Here is a 16,522-nt window from a genome sequence, read left to right as displayed (position 1 = left end):
ACATAACGATGTACGCATTCTGTCGTTGGAGCACATGTGGGGGACTTTCCGGCTTGGGACTATTATGAACGAAGCTGCTACAAATGTCCTCGTACACGTCTTCTGTGCACACGGCACACATATTTGCTAGGTACACAACTAGGAGTGGAAGAACTGGCTCACAGGATCTGACTGTGTTTTGCTTAAGCAGTTTCTGCCAAACCATTTTCCAAAGTGTTTGTGTCAATTATGCTTCCTCCTGCAGGACATCAGAGTTCTGATCTATGTCCCCATAAGACTTGGTGTTGTCAGGTCTTTCAATTCTGACACCAATTTCTACCTGTCTGGTGGAGGTGGGAGGTGTATTTCATTGACTGCCCTAATTTCTGATGATAATGATCACCTTTCATGGGCTGACTGGGCACTTGGATAGCCTCTTTCATGAAGTGCCTGTTAAAATCTTTTGCCTGAGGGGCGCCTGGGTGGCTCAGTGGGTTAAAGCCTCTGCCTTCAGCTCAGGTCATGATCCCAGTGTCATGGGATCGAGCCCCGCATCGGGCTCTCTGCTCTGCAGAGAGCCTGCTTCCCCCTCTCTGCCTGCCTCTCTGCCTGCTTGTGATCTCTCTCTCTGTCAAATAAATAAATAAAATCTTTAAAAAAAAAAAATCTTTTGCCTGTTTTTAGAAATGAGAGTGTTATATTTTATCTTATTGATTTGTAGGAGCTCTTTACATATGCTGGATAGGACTCCTTTAGCAGGCCTATGCCTTTAAGTATCTTCTTTTAGTCTGTGGCTGGACTCTTCTCTCTCTTAATTTGTCTTTTGATGAACAGAAATTCTAAATTTTAATTAAGCTCTATTTATCAATATTTTCACTGATTCATGTGTGTGTTCTATTTTAAAATATATTGTCAGGCACCTGGGTGGCTCAGTGGGTTAAGCCTCTGCCTTCGGCTCAGGTCATGATCTCAGGGTCTTGGAATCGAATCCCGCATCTGGCTCTCTGCTCGGCAGTGAGCCTGCTTCCTCCTCTCTCTCTCTCTCTGCCTGCCTCTCTGCCTACTTGTGATCTCTCTCTGTCAAATAAATAAAATCTTAAAAAATATACATATTGTCTACTTCAAGGTCATAAGGCTATTCCCTGTTTTCATTAGAAACTTTCCTGTTTTACCTTTCATATTTTGATCTATGATCCATCTTGAATTAATTTTTGTGTATTGGGTGAGGCAAGGGTCTAGGATCATACTTTTCCCTAAACCCATTACCTGGCTCGACTTTATTGTAAAGCAGGTAGTACCCGTTCATAATGTTAACAGTTACTAAATTCCCAAAGTATTCTGCAAATTCAATGTCCTCTCAATATATTTTTTTTTTTTAAAATAAGCTCTGCCCCATGTGGGGTTTGAACTCAACAACCCCAAGGTCAATAGTTGCATACTCTACCAAGGAAGCCAGTCAGGCTCCCCAACCCAATGTAATTTTTTAAAAAAGGTTTATTTATTTGAGAGAGTGAGAGAGATCTGGCAATAAGCTCCCAGCCTGAGGACCAGCACACAGAAGACAGACCACGGTGAGTGAGCCTTGGTGGCTAGGAGCCTCCCCTCCAATAACTGGCAATGGACCAAACTGGCTGTTCATCTGGGGAAAAAGTGAAAATGGATCCCTACCTCACACCATCCTTGAGAACAGATCCCAGCTGGATCAAAATCAAAACTCAAACATTCCCATCCCCTTGGCCGATGCCCCGGTCCGGGCCTCATGTCCACACCTGGGCCTGGGCAACAGCTCTCGGTGGCGTCCCTGAGGCCAGAGCTTCCCACGTCTAACTACAGCATCTCACATGTGCGAAGCATCTTACCCTCTTGAACCAGCTCATTAAGAGCACCCCCTGAGAGCCCCTAACCTGAGAGCAGCTCGCTACAGCACTCGACCCATGGACCTTCGCTAGTCTTCGCAGCAACCCCACAAAGACGGGCATGGGGGCTGGTACCTCCTGGCTGCTCATTAGCCAACTTCAGGGATGAACAAAGGAACGTTCTTCCTTCCTTTCTGCACGTAAGACAACCTGAGTGAGGCACAGAGCGGGTAAGCGGCTAGCCCCAGGTCACACAGCCTCTGGGGCTGAGTTTCTGCAAGAGCTCACACAGCTCCACACTGGTCCCTCTCTCCCCTTCTGGTCTTCAGACCCTCCATCAGGAACCCCAACTCAGCACCTGCACTGAGCCGGCCAAGCCTCTGTGCAGCCGCAGGGACCCAGAAAGTCTTTCTCTTCTCCACCCACATCGACCCCAGCACCGGGCTCCTCCCACCTCCTCCAGGCAAGTCCGCTGGCCACACCCATCCCTCCCGCCCGCCTGCCGCTGGCCGGCCTTCCCGGCTCTCCCCTGCAGGTAACCCAGGTAAGGGAAACAAGTGCAGTCCTTTCCTTGAGAACCTAAACAAACACCAAAACCCAAGAGCCCTAAAATACGCTGGTGTCTTCCTACCCCGTTGTGCAAACACACAGATGGGCCTGCAAGTCTGCCCTTGGCAGTGGGCCTCGGCGCTCACCGTGGGCTCAGTGGGCAGCTGTGTGTCGGTAATGGTTTGTGTGCTCGGTTGTTTGTGGGTGGGAAGCCCCCACCGACGGTGCTGCTTGACTGTGGGTGGGTCGCTCGGCTGACTTGGTTTCCCAGCCTGGGAAGTGTGGGTGGCAGCAGTTCCCTCCTCCAGGCCTGCAGTGACAATGACTCCCACACCCACGGGTGAGGCACGGGGAAGAATGAGAAGCAGGATGAGCGCCCCCTGCTGGCAATAACCTCCCCCAACCAGGTGCAAGGCAGACCCAAGCAAACCCCTCAGGCCTGCCAGCCCTGCAGGGGAGACATCTTCCCCTCAGGACTCCGCAGGGCGGGGGACCCTCTCCCTTGCCCTCAGCCCTTGCCCTGCAGAGACCCATGACTGGAAAGCAGCTGCACACCACGAGGGTGGCTAAAATTTCAAAAACTAGAAAACACAAGTGTTGGTGAGGAGATGCAGAAACTGGAACCCTGTGCATTGCCGGGAGTGACAGCGATGCTGCGGCCGTGCGGAAACAGTCTGGCCGTTTCTCAAGAGGTTCAGCGTAGGATCCTCACGCGATCCAGCAATTCCGCTCCTAGGTGTGTGTCCAGAAACACTGAAAGCCAGGACTCGAACTGATATTCATCACTCATGTTCACAGCAGGATTCACAATAACCAAAAGGCGGAAACAACCCAAGGGTCTTTCTATGGATGGATGGACAGATCCACGCAAATGGAATATTATTCAGTCGTAAAAGGAGGGAAGTTCGGGCACCCCGCTGAGACTTGGATGAGCCTTGAAAACCTTCTCTAAGTGATATGAAGTCCCTGGAGCAGCCAAGCTCACAGACAGAAGACAGAACGGTGGCCACCAGGGGCTGCAGGAGGATGGGGACCTGGTGTTCAGTGGGTCCGCGGTTTTTATGGAGGAGGACACGTGGGGGCAGCGACGGTTGCACAACACTGCGAATGGACTGAGTCACTGACGTGGACACTAACACTGCGAATGGACTGAGTCACTGAAGTGGACACTAACACTGCGAATGGACTGAGTCACTGAAGTGGACACTTAACAAATGATTTTAAAATGGTAACTATTATGCTATGTATAAGGTCCCACAACAACAAAAGCAGCAGCAGCACTCACCAAAGCTATCCTCCGGTCTCTGTTCAGCGTTAGGCCTGGAACGGAAGCACAAAGATGGGGCCTCAGAGCTGCCTGTCAGGACAAGGGACCCCGCAGGGCTTCCCTGAGGACCTGGGGCCCTTCTGGCCAGAGTTCCCTTCTTCAGCCTGGAATGACCTCTTCTTGGGGCCGAGCTGGAGCAGCAGAGCTCGGCCACTGGCGCCTGGCCACGGACTGGTGTGGCCCACACAGGTGCCTCCCGCCACCCGAGAGAACAGTGCAGGAGGTCGGCGGTTTCCCTGTCTGGCAGAGCAGCTGTCATGTCTGAGAACCCTTAATGTGGTCACATACACGTACTCTTCAGGCCCCAGGAAGCATCCCATGGCTAAACCGTGGGAAACACCTGCTCTGCAGGAGAGCAGAGAAACACCTTCCCCCTTATGGGCACCAAGGCGTTTTCTGTGCCCAGAGTCCCTGCTTTTGTTTCCAACTCCTGACTCCAGCCCCACCTGGCCTCCTGTCCCCCTTCCAGAACCTTTGCAACCTTCGCCTTCACCACCTGCTGCTCAGCGTGCCCATGGGGTCATTCCCCCCAGGCCCCCTCACAGCTCCCACTCGGGCTGCCACCACCCTGTCACCCTCCTGTCTCGGGCCTCGGAGCCATGTTGGGTCCAGAATGACCTTCTCCACCCTGTAACCGCCCCACTCCAGCCTCCACCTTCCCGCACTGCCCCAGGCTGGGCGCGCACCAACCGGTGTGCTTGCGATGCCGATGCTGCAGAATGATCACACAGGAGACAATTATTGGCTTTCTAGAAATTAGTCCTCCCTCTTTTTACAATGGGGATATTTGCCCCTCAGGCTAAGAACCCTCAGGAAGAAGATGAGGATGCCCCTTGGACTTAAGGAGCTGCCAGACAGTCCCCTCTCTGCTCCCAGTGGGGGAAAAACCAAATGCCAAACACTGTTGGCATTTTCCCAAAGGAACACGTACTTTTCGGGCCTCCCCCGCTGCAGTCCTGTCCTACCAAGTCCTGGTGGCCCCTTCAAAACCTTCGGCCAATAGCAGCAAGAGAGCAAAAAGCCAAACAGCACGTGCCCTTGGCCCCCTGACCCTGGCCTGGACCCGGGACCCACACTGCAGCCAGTGCTACCTTAGAAATGCAGATTCCAGAAGTTCGGAACCCCCTCCTTCCTCTCCAGGTAAACCCTGCAAGAGCTTCCCTTTGGTTGAAAAGAAAACAATGATGAAGGAACTTTTCAACTTTGAATGTTCATCCACATCCCCCACCCCCACCCTGGGTTCCCAGGGAAGCTCTACTTCCTTCCACCAAGGTCAAAATGACTACCACCAAGGTCAAAATGACTTCAAAGCATGGGCTCTCTTTCCACCCTGAGCATGCACTGTACACCTGCTTTCTTAGCAAATGACCTCAAAGAAAAGTCTATGTTTGTTCATTTTGTGTCAACAGTTCTTGGCAGTGTAGGCGGGATCTCAGAGCCACTAGTGGAGAACAGCTGGGGGTCACCTCTGTGGTCGGTACCAGCTCGGGTCCTCCAAGCCCCACCTGAAAGACCCTTCCCCCCAGTTGTTAACTAATTAACTGCTCTTTTGCCTTTCTGTAACCGCTTGGCTTTTAGGGTGTGACACTTGTCTCCTGTTTGAACAAGATACCTTCTGCTAATAGCAGAGGCATAGTCATGTAGGCAGGATGCTTCTCTGCTGAGTAATAAGGTCAAACTTCCCCCCTTTGTTTCCCCTTCCCGCCTTTCTCTTCGAGCGAGGGGGTCTTCCAGAGCCAATCCGCTAACACCAAGTATGCCTTTTTTCAAATGTTCAAATTGTCAGCCAATCGGCCCCGTCCCATCCGGGACTTGTATGTACCTGTCTATAAAAATCCTGCACCACCCCAGCCAGGTGTGCTCAGCTAGCAGGAGCTGCTGACCACCCGCAGGCGCGCGCTGAGTAACAATAAAGAACCTCTTGCTGTTTGCATCCTGTTGCAGTGTTGAATTCTTGGGTAAGGGGATCCGCAGGTCTTTCACACCGTCTGTCTGGTGAGTTCTCCTGATGATGTCCAGACCTCCTCGATTTGGGTTGGCCGCCCTGACTTTTATTTACGAGCTGTTAAAAGTTACTGCTTATGTTCTCAAGGTGGGAATTGAGAAGCTTAGGGAATAAAATTATGACCCTTATACACCTAACTGCTATTTCTGCTTCTGTACCTTCGCTTGCTAACCCATGAGGAGATGGAAAAATACCAGCAGACTACATCCCCCGCCCAGAATTGAACCTGACAGAATGGCCGCTCCCGGACCCCACACCCAGCTCTGGGTGCAAGAGATAATAGCCATCTGGCGCCCCGCGGCTTGACAGGGAGACCCCGGCCAATCCAGAGGTGACACACACCCTAGCGGCGCCAAATAAGCAGTTTGAAGAATGACAGCCCTTTGACCTAACCAATAATCTGTTCCCAGCTTTTTCCCGCTCTATAGCGCGCCAGTCATATTATAGAGTTGCTTTTTGATTTTCCCGTGCTATGTGGTGCTTTGTTACAAGATACTATGATGTATGCTAAGTCCCTGCCTCCCCAAAAATAGTGTATAAAAGATGTTGTGGTCCTGAGCACAGGACCTCTTAGTGTCACCAGTAACGAGTGCGCGGAGGTCCGGGTTTGAACTCGTAATAAACAACCCTTGCTGTATGGCTTTGACTCCGGACTCCGGTGGTCGTCTTTGGGGGTCTCAGAATTTGGGCATTTCAGAATCACTTAGAGGAGGGGACGGACGGGCTGGTGGTCTTAATTTGGCATTATGCTAACCCATGTTATTGATATAAGGCTTGAGTCAGTTTTCTGGCTAGAAATACAGGACTGAATTGTTCGGCTCCGAAGAGAAGGGACACTGGCTCCTTCTGGCCAAACATCACTTTCAGGTGACTGAAAGGCCAGTGGAAGCGGCTGAGGCTCTTTCTCAAGACCTGTAGTGGTCCCGTTGGCATTGCCATGTCCTAAGGTCATGAGTGATCGGCTTGTCTGGGGCTGCACACCGGGAAGGCACACGGAAGGACCAACCACTGGTGCTCCGAGCTCCCTCGGTGGTCTCAGACCTCGCTGGGAGAAACTGAGATGCATAAGAGGGTGTCCCATGGCTGTTTCTGGAAGGGATCCTTTGTAAGTAGCATCCTCCTGGTCCGCCACACTTACTGTCCTTAGATCTTATCTAAGCCTTAGTCTAAAACCGAAGCTGAAACTAAAAGGACTGGGGACCCGGGCTTCAAAGGAGGGCACGGTCCCCCAAAACCAGTAAGCACCGAGAGAAAGCTCTGGGAGATCATGTGTAAGGGACACGTGCGAGGCCTTACCTAAGGGGGAAACCTAAGGATAACCAGAGTCTCAGGTGACCGAATGGGGGCCCTAACAGGTCTGAATTAGTTTCTCCTGCGCACAGTTAGGGGAAGTGGGCTAGGAGACCAAGCAACCAGAAACCAGGGAGCACTCCCACCCCTGCCCCCGCCTCTGGGAGGAACCAGCACCACCTAGAGGTAGTCTGGGCCTCTCCCGGTTTCTTCGTTGTAGCGTTTGGTATCTGCACAAAACTGGCCCTGCCCTAACCGGAACTCACTCACTCAAGGAATCATAATCAATTACGAGGCTGTGTTACAATTAGATTCGTTTCAATAAAAGGGGGTATCTGGAAGTTGGGTCTTTAATGTCTTCTGCATAAATATTGGTGAAACAAAGACTAAATCCCGTCGGCACCCTGTTCCTGTACACGCATCCACCTGTGACATACAGGTGAGAGCTTCTCTCCCCCGCCGGGTGGTACTGCTAAAACTAATTTGTAGGGGAGCTCTGTTTAACTGGTTTAGAGGCAAGTGCTTATAGAAACTGGGCATTCTAGGGGCGCCAGGGTGGCTCAGTCGGTTAAGCCTCTGCCTTCGGCTCAGGTCATGGTTTCAGGGTCCTGGGATCAAGTCCCTCATCTGGCTCTCTGCTCAGCAGGAAGCCTGCTTCCTCCTCTCTCTCTGCCTGCTGCCCTGCCTCCTTGTGATTCTCTCTCGCCATCAAATAAATAAAATCTTTTTTAAAAAGGGGGACTGGGGGCGCCTGGGTGGCTCCGTGGGTTGAGCCGCTGCCTTCGGCTCAGGTCATGATCCCAGGGTCCTGGGGATCGAGCCCCACGTCAGTCTCTCTGCTCAGCAGGGAGCCTGCTTCCTCCTCTCTCTCTGCCTGCCTCTCTGCCTGCTTGTCATCTCTCTCTCTGTCAAATAAATAAATAAAAAATCTTAAAAAAAAAAATAAAAAAAATAAAAAGGGGGACTGGGGGCGCCTGGGTGGCTCAGTGGGTTAAACCCTCTGCCTTCAGCTCAGGTCATGATCCCAGGGTCCTGGGGATAGAGCCCCACGTCGGTCTCTCTGCTCAGCAGGGAGCCTGCTTCCCCCTCTCTCTCTCTGCCTACCTGTGATCTATCTCTCTCTCTGTCAAATAAATAAAATCTTAAAAAAAAAAAAAAAAAAAGGAAATGGGGCATTCTAAAGCTCAAAAAGTGAAAAACAAACTCAACTATTGTTTCAAGTTCATTTGATGGGCGGTGACCGGCCCTACCTTCCGACTTCCGTGTTACTCCCTAACGAAGACGCCTCACAAGCTTTGCGCAGTGGCAGTATCGTAGCCAATGAGGTTTATCCGAGGCGCGATTATTGCTAATCGAAGACGCCTCACAGGAAGGGACGCAGTGGATGGTCCAAAGAGATGAAGATGAACACAAATTTAAGACACCTGACCCCCCTCCCTAACAGAATAATGAGACAAAGGGGGAGGAAGACAGGCAGACACCAGCCATCCTGCAGTTCCCGCAGGTCTCCAAGCCCAGCCCCGGTGCCCAGCCTATTCCCCACTTCTCCGCATCCTCCAGAAGGCTGGAAAGCACCCAGAGAAAATGCCTGATTTGCAAGAGGAAAAGCCAGGAGACAGAAAAAAAAGCCCACAACTTCCAATCTGCCTTTGGCCTTGCCCGCCGTACCTCTGCGGCCTGAGCCGCCGGCGCCTGCTCCTCCCACCCTCACTATCAAGGGGCCCAGAAGCGCCCCAGGCTGTGGGGCAAACTGCTTATGAGGGTCACGTGGAATCACGTCTCACATCGTGTGCAGGGGCCCACGGGCTCCCTGGACTCAAACCGCCCGCTTCAGATGTCCCCCCGGGAGCCCCACATACAGCTGACAGTGGGGGACAAACTGATTAGCTTTCAGTGGACACAGGCGCAACATACAGTGAAGCTAATTCAAAGTTGTTGGTTTAATTCAAATAAGCACTTCTTTGGAGATATCGATATTAAACAGAAATCTTTTACTCTACCAACATGTACCAGGGGTCAAAGGAGCTGTTATCTCTGCTGCAATATCTCGGCAAAGAGGACTTGATGGGTGCTTCTGTCCGCCTCAGGACGTATTCATGGGTAATTATTCTTTTTTCAAAGACTGATTGGTTGATTGATTTTAGAGACCTTGACAGTGCACCAGGGATTGATTGTTTGATTGATTGATTTTAGAGACAGAGAGAGAGCGCGCGAGCACCTGCCAGAGGGAACGGAGGAGGGGCAGAGGGAGTGGGAGAGAAGCAGACTCCCTGCCAAGCCCGGGGCCGGATGACCCAAGGCTTGGCTCAGTCTCATGACCCTGAGATCAGGACCTGAGCCAAACTCAAGAGCTGGAAGCTCAACGGACTGAACCATCCAGGTGCTCCCTCGTGGGTAATTATTCCGAACAAGCTGGCTAAGGCGCGCCTGGGCGGCTCAGTGGGTTAAAGCCTCTGCCTTTGGCTCAGGTCATAATTCCAGGGTCCTGGGATTGAGCCCCGCATTGGGCTCCCTGCTCAGCGGGGAGCCTGCTTCTCCCTCTCCCTCTGCCTGCTGCTCCCCCTGCTTGGACACTCTCTCTCTGTCGAATAAATACATATATAAAATCTTTTTAAAAAATCTTCTCACTGGCAGCACCAGGGACTCAGAATTTGCTCTGACCATTGACCTGTGTTTTCTTTCATTTCTGTAGAAATGTCTCTGATTCCCTGACAGCTTGCTAACTAAGGCAGAGTCTATGATGGCCGACATCACTTACGACACCTGTATTAACTCATCCTCGGAAATATGACCCCGTATCGATAAAATCAGGCAGAAAGCCACTGGGCTCCAAGAAGCCCTTGACCTCCACATCCCCCTTTCCAAGGTGGCTGGGACTGACTGACTGACCTATTCTCTTGGAAACCCATCGATGTCAGATCAGCTTTAGAGTGAATGAGGGGTTTGACTAGATACTGTTACTTTTCCATAGAGTATACTTGGGGTGAAGATTCATGATAGCATGTGGTCCCAACATATGTCGGAAAATATCCAAGTTCTCAGAGAAGGAACCATGTGACGGTTCCCCTCCATCAGCACAAGGGACCAAAAGTTGTTTCTTGGACCAAGTCAAATCCTTCCATTCCAAAGCTCCCCTACTGCCCCCCCCCCCCATTCAGCCTGAAGCAGTTACAGAAGAGGCACCTCCTGCCATGTTCCATAGAAATGGAATGTCAAGACTGACAACGGGAAATTAAGGCAGGAAAAATCTCAGCACGTCTGACTCCACGTTACTTCTACCTCCCTTGCTGCAGTGACCTGTAAAGTGAAACCTTCTGCTTAGTCTCGCCCCTAGACACAACGCGGCAGAGATTTGCAAAAACTGCTCTTTACCCAAAACCTACCTCGCCCAAGGAGATAAAGAAGTAGCCAGAGGGGTCACCGTTTCAATTCTTCGAGATTGAAGAATGACTGTGACTCCAGGGGTGGGGTGGAGGGTGGGGGCCTGAAACTGGGCCCTAAAACTAGCAAAAAGCTTAAAATGTATTTTTCAGGCAATGGTTACCCCCAATCAGCGATTGCGTCTTTTCTGACCCTATTAACAAACGCACTAGGAGTCTCTGCAGAAGCCTGGACTCCAGATCCGCTGATAGGGTTCAAGCCTTCCTTACTGGAGACCAGGAGCCTAAGACCCCATGTTGGAGCACGCCCACAGCCCCTCCCATAACCTCCTGGTGTCACGGACTGAATTTCGTCACCCGCCTCCTTCCCAGGTGACGTCTCCGCCCCACACCCCCACGGGACACACGTTTTATGTATATGTTTGCTCAATGTACAGGTTCCTTCTTTCCTGGTAAATCATCAATTTCCCTACCCTTTTATCAAGACCCTTTTATCCCTAACCTTTTATCAAGTGAAGGATTCACTGGATTTTTTTTTCTTCGGAGTCTAGCCCAGCATCAATTGGTTCCTCGGAACTGTACTTCCTGGAATTCTCTAGCTGTCCTTGTGTCTTTAGGATAAATGTGGCGTCAGATGGAAAACCAGACAATCTAAGCCAAGCACATGTACCATGTTTGCTCATCAACTGAACTTAATAGAGAATATATATCACTTTTAAGTTTCCCACCATTTGCACTACAGCAAGTTCCCCCAATGAGGAACTCTAGGTACACACACCCACCCCCACACACACATACACCCACACACACATACACACAGGGGACTTGGACCCAGAGGAGACAAACCAGTCACCCTAGCACTGAGGGACATAAAATCAGGGTTGAACATCAAGGCTGAGGGAAGATTGGTGATCCAAAGGCAGAAATGATAAAGGAACTTTCCAGCTCTGAATGTTCGTGAGCCCTGCTCCTGGGCTCTCAGGAGCTATAACTTTAATTTTTACCAAGCTCAGAGTGACCTTATCAAACTCCAAAGCGTGGGTTCTATTTCTGCCCTGATCACACACTGTCCATCAGCTTCGTTAGCAAATAGCCCAAGAGAAACATTTTGAGTAAAAATAAGAGTAAAAATCTAAGTCTGTCTCCATACCTCTGAAGCCTGCAACCTTGTGCTCCTCTCTCTCTCTTTTTTCTTAAGAAATCCTAAAGAGTTTGTTTGTTTTGTGTTGACAGTGACAAGCCCAAGATGGAGTCACTTCCGTTAAGGGCGCCCATCCGCCAACCAAGACTTAACACCTGACAGGGCAGTTTCAGCCCTGGTGGGGGAGGTAGCCTCTGGCCAGGAAACATGGGACCTCCTGGTCATCACCAGCAAGTTTACTGAACGATCCTTTCTGCACCCCTTATGAGGGCGACCTCATCCGAAAGAATGCATTCTTTGCAAGTAATTTCCTTCCTCCACTCTCCCTCTGCCTTTAAAACCCTTTTCTTTTCTACAGCTTAAGGAGTGCATTAAGCTTTCTCTTTGGGCTGCTGCCCAATCCATGAGTCATTTATTTTATTTTAAAGATTTTATTTATTGGGGCACCTGGGTGGCTCAGTTGTTGAGCGTCTGCCTTCAGCTCAGGTAATGATCCCTGGGTCCTGGGATCAAGCCCCACATCGGGTTCCCTGCTAAGCAGGAACTCTGCTTCTCCCTCTCCCACTCCCCCGCCTGTGTTCCCTCTCTCACTGTGTCTCTGTCAAATAAAAAAGCAAAATCTTTAAAAAAAAAAAAAAAAGGTTTTATTTATTTATTTGACAAAGATCACAAGTAGGCAGAGGCAGGCAGAAAGAGAGGGGGAAGCAAGCTCCCTGCCGAGCAGAGAGCCCTATGCGGGACTCGATCCCAGGACCCTGGGATCATGACCCGAGCCGAAGGCAGAGGCTTAACCCACTGAGCCGCCCAGGCGCCCCTCCATGAGTCATTTAATAAAACCAATTAGATCTTCAGATTTCCTCAACTTAATTTTTGTGATTTAACACTGTGTTCTTGGAATAAACACCACTGCCAGCCGTCAACCAGTAGTTAGCATCCTGGAGCCATCCTATCCCGTCCGGTAGCCAATTCCCCCATCCCCCACGGCAGCCGTTCTGCCCCTCTTTCAATGCTCTTGGCATTCTGACGGGGTCCCAGGACCTGGAGGCACTCCCTCCTGCCGTGGGCAAGGCCTCTGCTCATGGTACCCCCAGGTCTGGAATGTTCACTGCCTCATCCTTTTCACCTTTCTGGGCACTATCCTCAGTCTTCATGACCCTTAAGTCTCCTGGGCAGGAGTCCTATAGGTGCAGCTCCCCTTCCCTGGATGGGTAACCTCCGTGGGGAGTGACATCTGTCCCCTGACCCCTGCTCTCTACTATAGGACTACAGGGCAGGGCTTCTGCTTGTATCCCCAGCTAAGTACACACCCGGTTGACCTACTGAAGTGCTGAGTGATCTGAAATGGTGGATGGTATCAGCCCTGGGATGGGCATAGGAAATGGGGCGAATGCCCTGAGTCCTCCCTCTCCGGCCTTAGTTTCCTCATCTGCAAACAAAGGGGCCCTGAACCCTGAGAGTCCTAACTGCAACCCTTGGGACAACAGAGCCAGGTGGATAGGGTAGGGGGGAGGGTGCAGGGGGAGGGCGCGCGGGACCTCGGCCCAGCTGGCTGTGGGGCCTGAGCCCGGGGCTTTCCCAGGACCACAGAGGAAGCCGATGCCCAGCACCCAATATACAAAGGTTAAGAGTCAGCTCACAAACACTTTCAACCCATTCCCTCCCCCTTCCTGTGCTGGGACCCACCAGCAGAGGCCGGGCTGAGTGTGGACAGGGCCCGTGGACACAGCAGCCCTGGGAGCCTGTTCTGACAGTGGTCATTGCTTGTGGGGCACGAAATGTGCTTCCAGCTCTTCTGCTTTGCTTTGCTTTCCTGCCTTCCTTCCTTTCTTTCTTTCTTTTTTTTTTTTAAGATTTTGTTTAGCTGAGAGGGGGGTGTGTAAGAGCCTGCTGGCTCCAGAGCAGGGGGAGAGGCAGAGAGGGAGAATCTCAAGCAGACTCTGGGCGGAGCATGAACTGAGCCACTCAGGCGCCCCTCCTCCCACTTTTCCAAAAGAAACGGGAAATTTTCAGCGCCCCTGGGTGTCTCAGTGGTTAAGCGTCTGCTTTTGGCTCAGGTCATGATCCCACGGTTCTGGGATCAGGTCCCGCATCGGGTTCCCTGCTCAGTGGGGAGTCTGTTTCTCCCTCTGCCAGCTGCTCCCCCTGCTTGTGTGCTCTCTCTCTGACAAATACATACATAAAATCTTAAAAAAAAAAAAAAAAAAAAAGGAACTGGAAATCTTCATTTTTACATAAAAGTTTCTATTTGAAATATGAGCACATATTCAAAATCCCCCTCATGAGATATTTCTGTCATCGACTGTACAAATCAAAAAAATCAGGCCAAGTGGCCCCGATAGCAGGCCGGATGTGGGGGCCAGACAGTGACAGAGGACTGTGCTTTGTCATTAGGGAACCCCAACCAGTGCTGGGCTCACCCTCCCTCAGGCCAACACCTCGAGCTTGTCTCACGACCTAAGCCGGTATTATGACAGGAACACAGTGAAGATGGTGGATGAGGACCTGGCCCTCTCCCAGCCCTGGCTTACTGCTTCCTGCTTTCTCCCAGAAGCCAGGTTGAGCTCGTACATGCCACCCCAAAATGTATCTCCGGCATATTTTAGGCTGATATATATATATATTTTTAAGATGTACTTATTTGACAGAGAGAGGGAGATCACAAGTAGACAGAGAGGCAGGCAGAGAGAGAGGGGGAAGCAGGCTCCCCGCTGAGCAGAGAGCCCGATGTGGGGATTGATCCCAGGACCCTGAGATCATGACCTGAGCCAAAGGCAGAGGCTTAACCCACTGAACCACCCAGGCACCCCTGGGCTGATTATCTGATTATTTTTAAGAATCAGAAGATTCAAGAAGTTTTTCTTTTTGACCTTCCCTGTAACTGCCTAAAAGGATTCAGATACAGTTCCTGCTCCAGGAAGAAGCACTCACCATAGATCACTATGTCATACTCCAAACTGGGTGCGGTAGAGAGGGAGGAACTTAGGAATTTGAAAATTCCTCTTTATGTCTCATTGTTCCCGATGGCCCAGCAAACACTTGCTTACCGAACATTTACTCTTTCCACTCCTTCTGTGAATTGCCTTCCTTCCCTTTGGAGCCTCAGACCCCTTACCCCCTTCTCCTTAGTCCAGAGTGGCCTGTATACCTCATTTTACCTGTCTTTGGAATCTCTCATGTTTGTGTGGACTCCCTGCATGTACGGAATTAGATGTTATTTTCTCCTGTTAACTTACCAATTTAATTCTTAGACCAGCTGGAAGAAACTTGAAGGATGGGGTAAAATTTTTTCTCCCCAACACCTCAAAGCCTTTCCTGGCAGCTCCCCTGCCCCTGCTCATCTTCTTCCGGGATTATCTGTGTGACGAGCTCCCTCACCTGTGTCGCTTTTGCTCAAAAGTCACTTCTCCATGAGGCCAACCCAGACTATTCTATTTTTTTTTTAATTTTATTTATTTAATTGACACAGAGAGAGATCACAAGTAGGCAGAGAGGCAGGCAGAGAGAGAGAGAGGAGGAAGCAGGCTCCCTGCTGAGCAGAGAGCCCGATGTGGGGCTCGATCCTGAGATCGAGGACCCTGAGATCATGACCTGAGCCGAAGGCAGCGGCTTAACCCACTGAGCCACCCAGGCGCCCCAGACTATTCTATTTAGAAGAGCAAACTGCAAGTTCTGCTGCACGTCCTGATCCCATCACACTACTCTGCCTCTCCCTGCACACTCTCCCCAACACACACCGTGAAGGGCAGGGAGAATGCCACACGCAAACCAAGGGATGCCTGAGGCTACCAGATCTAGGAGAGCCATATACAGAGGCTGCCGATACTCTGACTGCGTTTCTAGCTCCAAACTGTGAGACAGTAAATAAATATTTATCCAGCCATCCAGTCTGGGGAAATTTTGTAATGGCAACTCCAGGAAACAAATACAGATTTTGGAGGGTATTTTTAGGACCTCCAGAAGAGAGGAATTCACCCAAATCTATCGGTATTGACGTGAATCTGACTGCAATTATTTGGCCTGGCTTCTTAGCCTCAAGAGGCTTCTAAAAGTTCAATCTAAATTATTATTATTATTTTTTTAAGATTTTATTTATTTGTCAGACAGAGATAACAAGTAGACAGAGAGAGAAGGGGAAGCAGGCTCCCTGCCGAGCAGAGAGCCCGATGCGGGGCTCAATCCTAGGACCCCGAGATCACGACCCGAGCCAAAGGCAGAGAGGTTCAACCCACTGAGCCACCCAGGCGCCCCTCAATCTGAAATTATATGAAAAGTTCCAGCAAAGCACATTTTTTAAGAAACCTATACGGACATCACTCTTTTCTCTGCACTTGAGTATACAATCAGGCCAAGCTAGTTAAAACTGGACTCATTTTACAAATGAGTTAATCTCAACTTGGCTATCTTTGAGGCAAATAAGGGTGATTTTTGTGAGAAAGATTATGTTTCAATAACACACCTTTGTGGATGTTAGATTCTAGTTCTTATGAATTATCTCTGAGTATCCGTTGTTTGCCTAAAAAACTGGGCTCAATCCTGAAATTTTCTGGTTTCTTCAAATACCTGGTTCTGACTCTTCAGAGCTAAAGTTTCCCATTTCCTCCCATACGTCAACGTGAAACCACTGAGAGTTAAAACCATCTTTTTAATTTTTTAAATTTAATTTAAATTTAATTTTTTTCACGAAGCCTTGAAGACCGAAGCTAGATAGCTTGAGAGAAGTAAACTTCCAAGAAATTGCCCTAACAGCTCATTTTTTTTTTTTAAGATTTTATTTATTTATTTGACAGAGATCACAGGTAGGCAGAAAGAAAGAGAGAGGATGAGACAGGCTTCACACTGAGCAGAGAGCCCAATGTGGGGCTTGATCCCTTGATCCCAGAACCCTGGGATCATGACCCAAGCTGAAGGCAGAGGCTTTAACCCACTGAGCCACCCAGGTGCCCCTCAACAGCTCATGTTTAAACAATCTTCATGTCTGTTGCTGGGGGGCCTGCT

General features: G+C 50.2%; 1 protein-coding gene and 1 pseudogene across 6 annotated transcripts in view; one reads left to right on the top strand and one right to left on the bottom strand.

Moving 5' to 3' along the window:
* SERHL2 (serine hydrolase like 2) overlaps window positions 1-16,522 on the bottom strand; it is a 30,572-nt gene that overhangs the window by 4,747 nt on the left and 9,303 nt on the right. For 2 of the 6 annotated variants that reach the window (XM_059187158.1, XM_059187163.1), the window contains exon 9: window positions 3,670-3,704. The exons of the other annotated variants lie outside the window; for them this stretch is intronic. In XM_059187158.1, coding sequence (XP_059043141.1) covers window positions 3,670-3,704 — 35 coding nt within the window. The remainder of the gene's footprint in view (window positions 1-3,669; window positions 3,705-16,522) is intronic. 6 annotated transcript variants of the gene reach the window in all.
* LOC131839947 (U4 spliceosomal RNA) lies at window positions 8,298-8,366 on the top strand (annotated as a pseudogene).

The sequence above is a fragment of the Mustela lutreola genome, chromosome 8 (genome assembly GCF_030435805.1).
Source record: "Mustela lutreola isolate mMusLut2 chromosome 8, mMusLut2.pri, whole genome shotgun sequence".
Classification (NCBI taxonomy): Eukaryota; Metazoa; Chordata; class Mammalia; order Carnivora; family Mustelidae; genus Mustela; species Mustela lutreola.
This window is presented reverse-complemented; position numbering and strand designations above follow the sequence as displayed.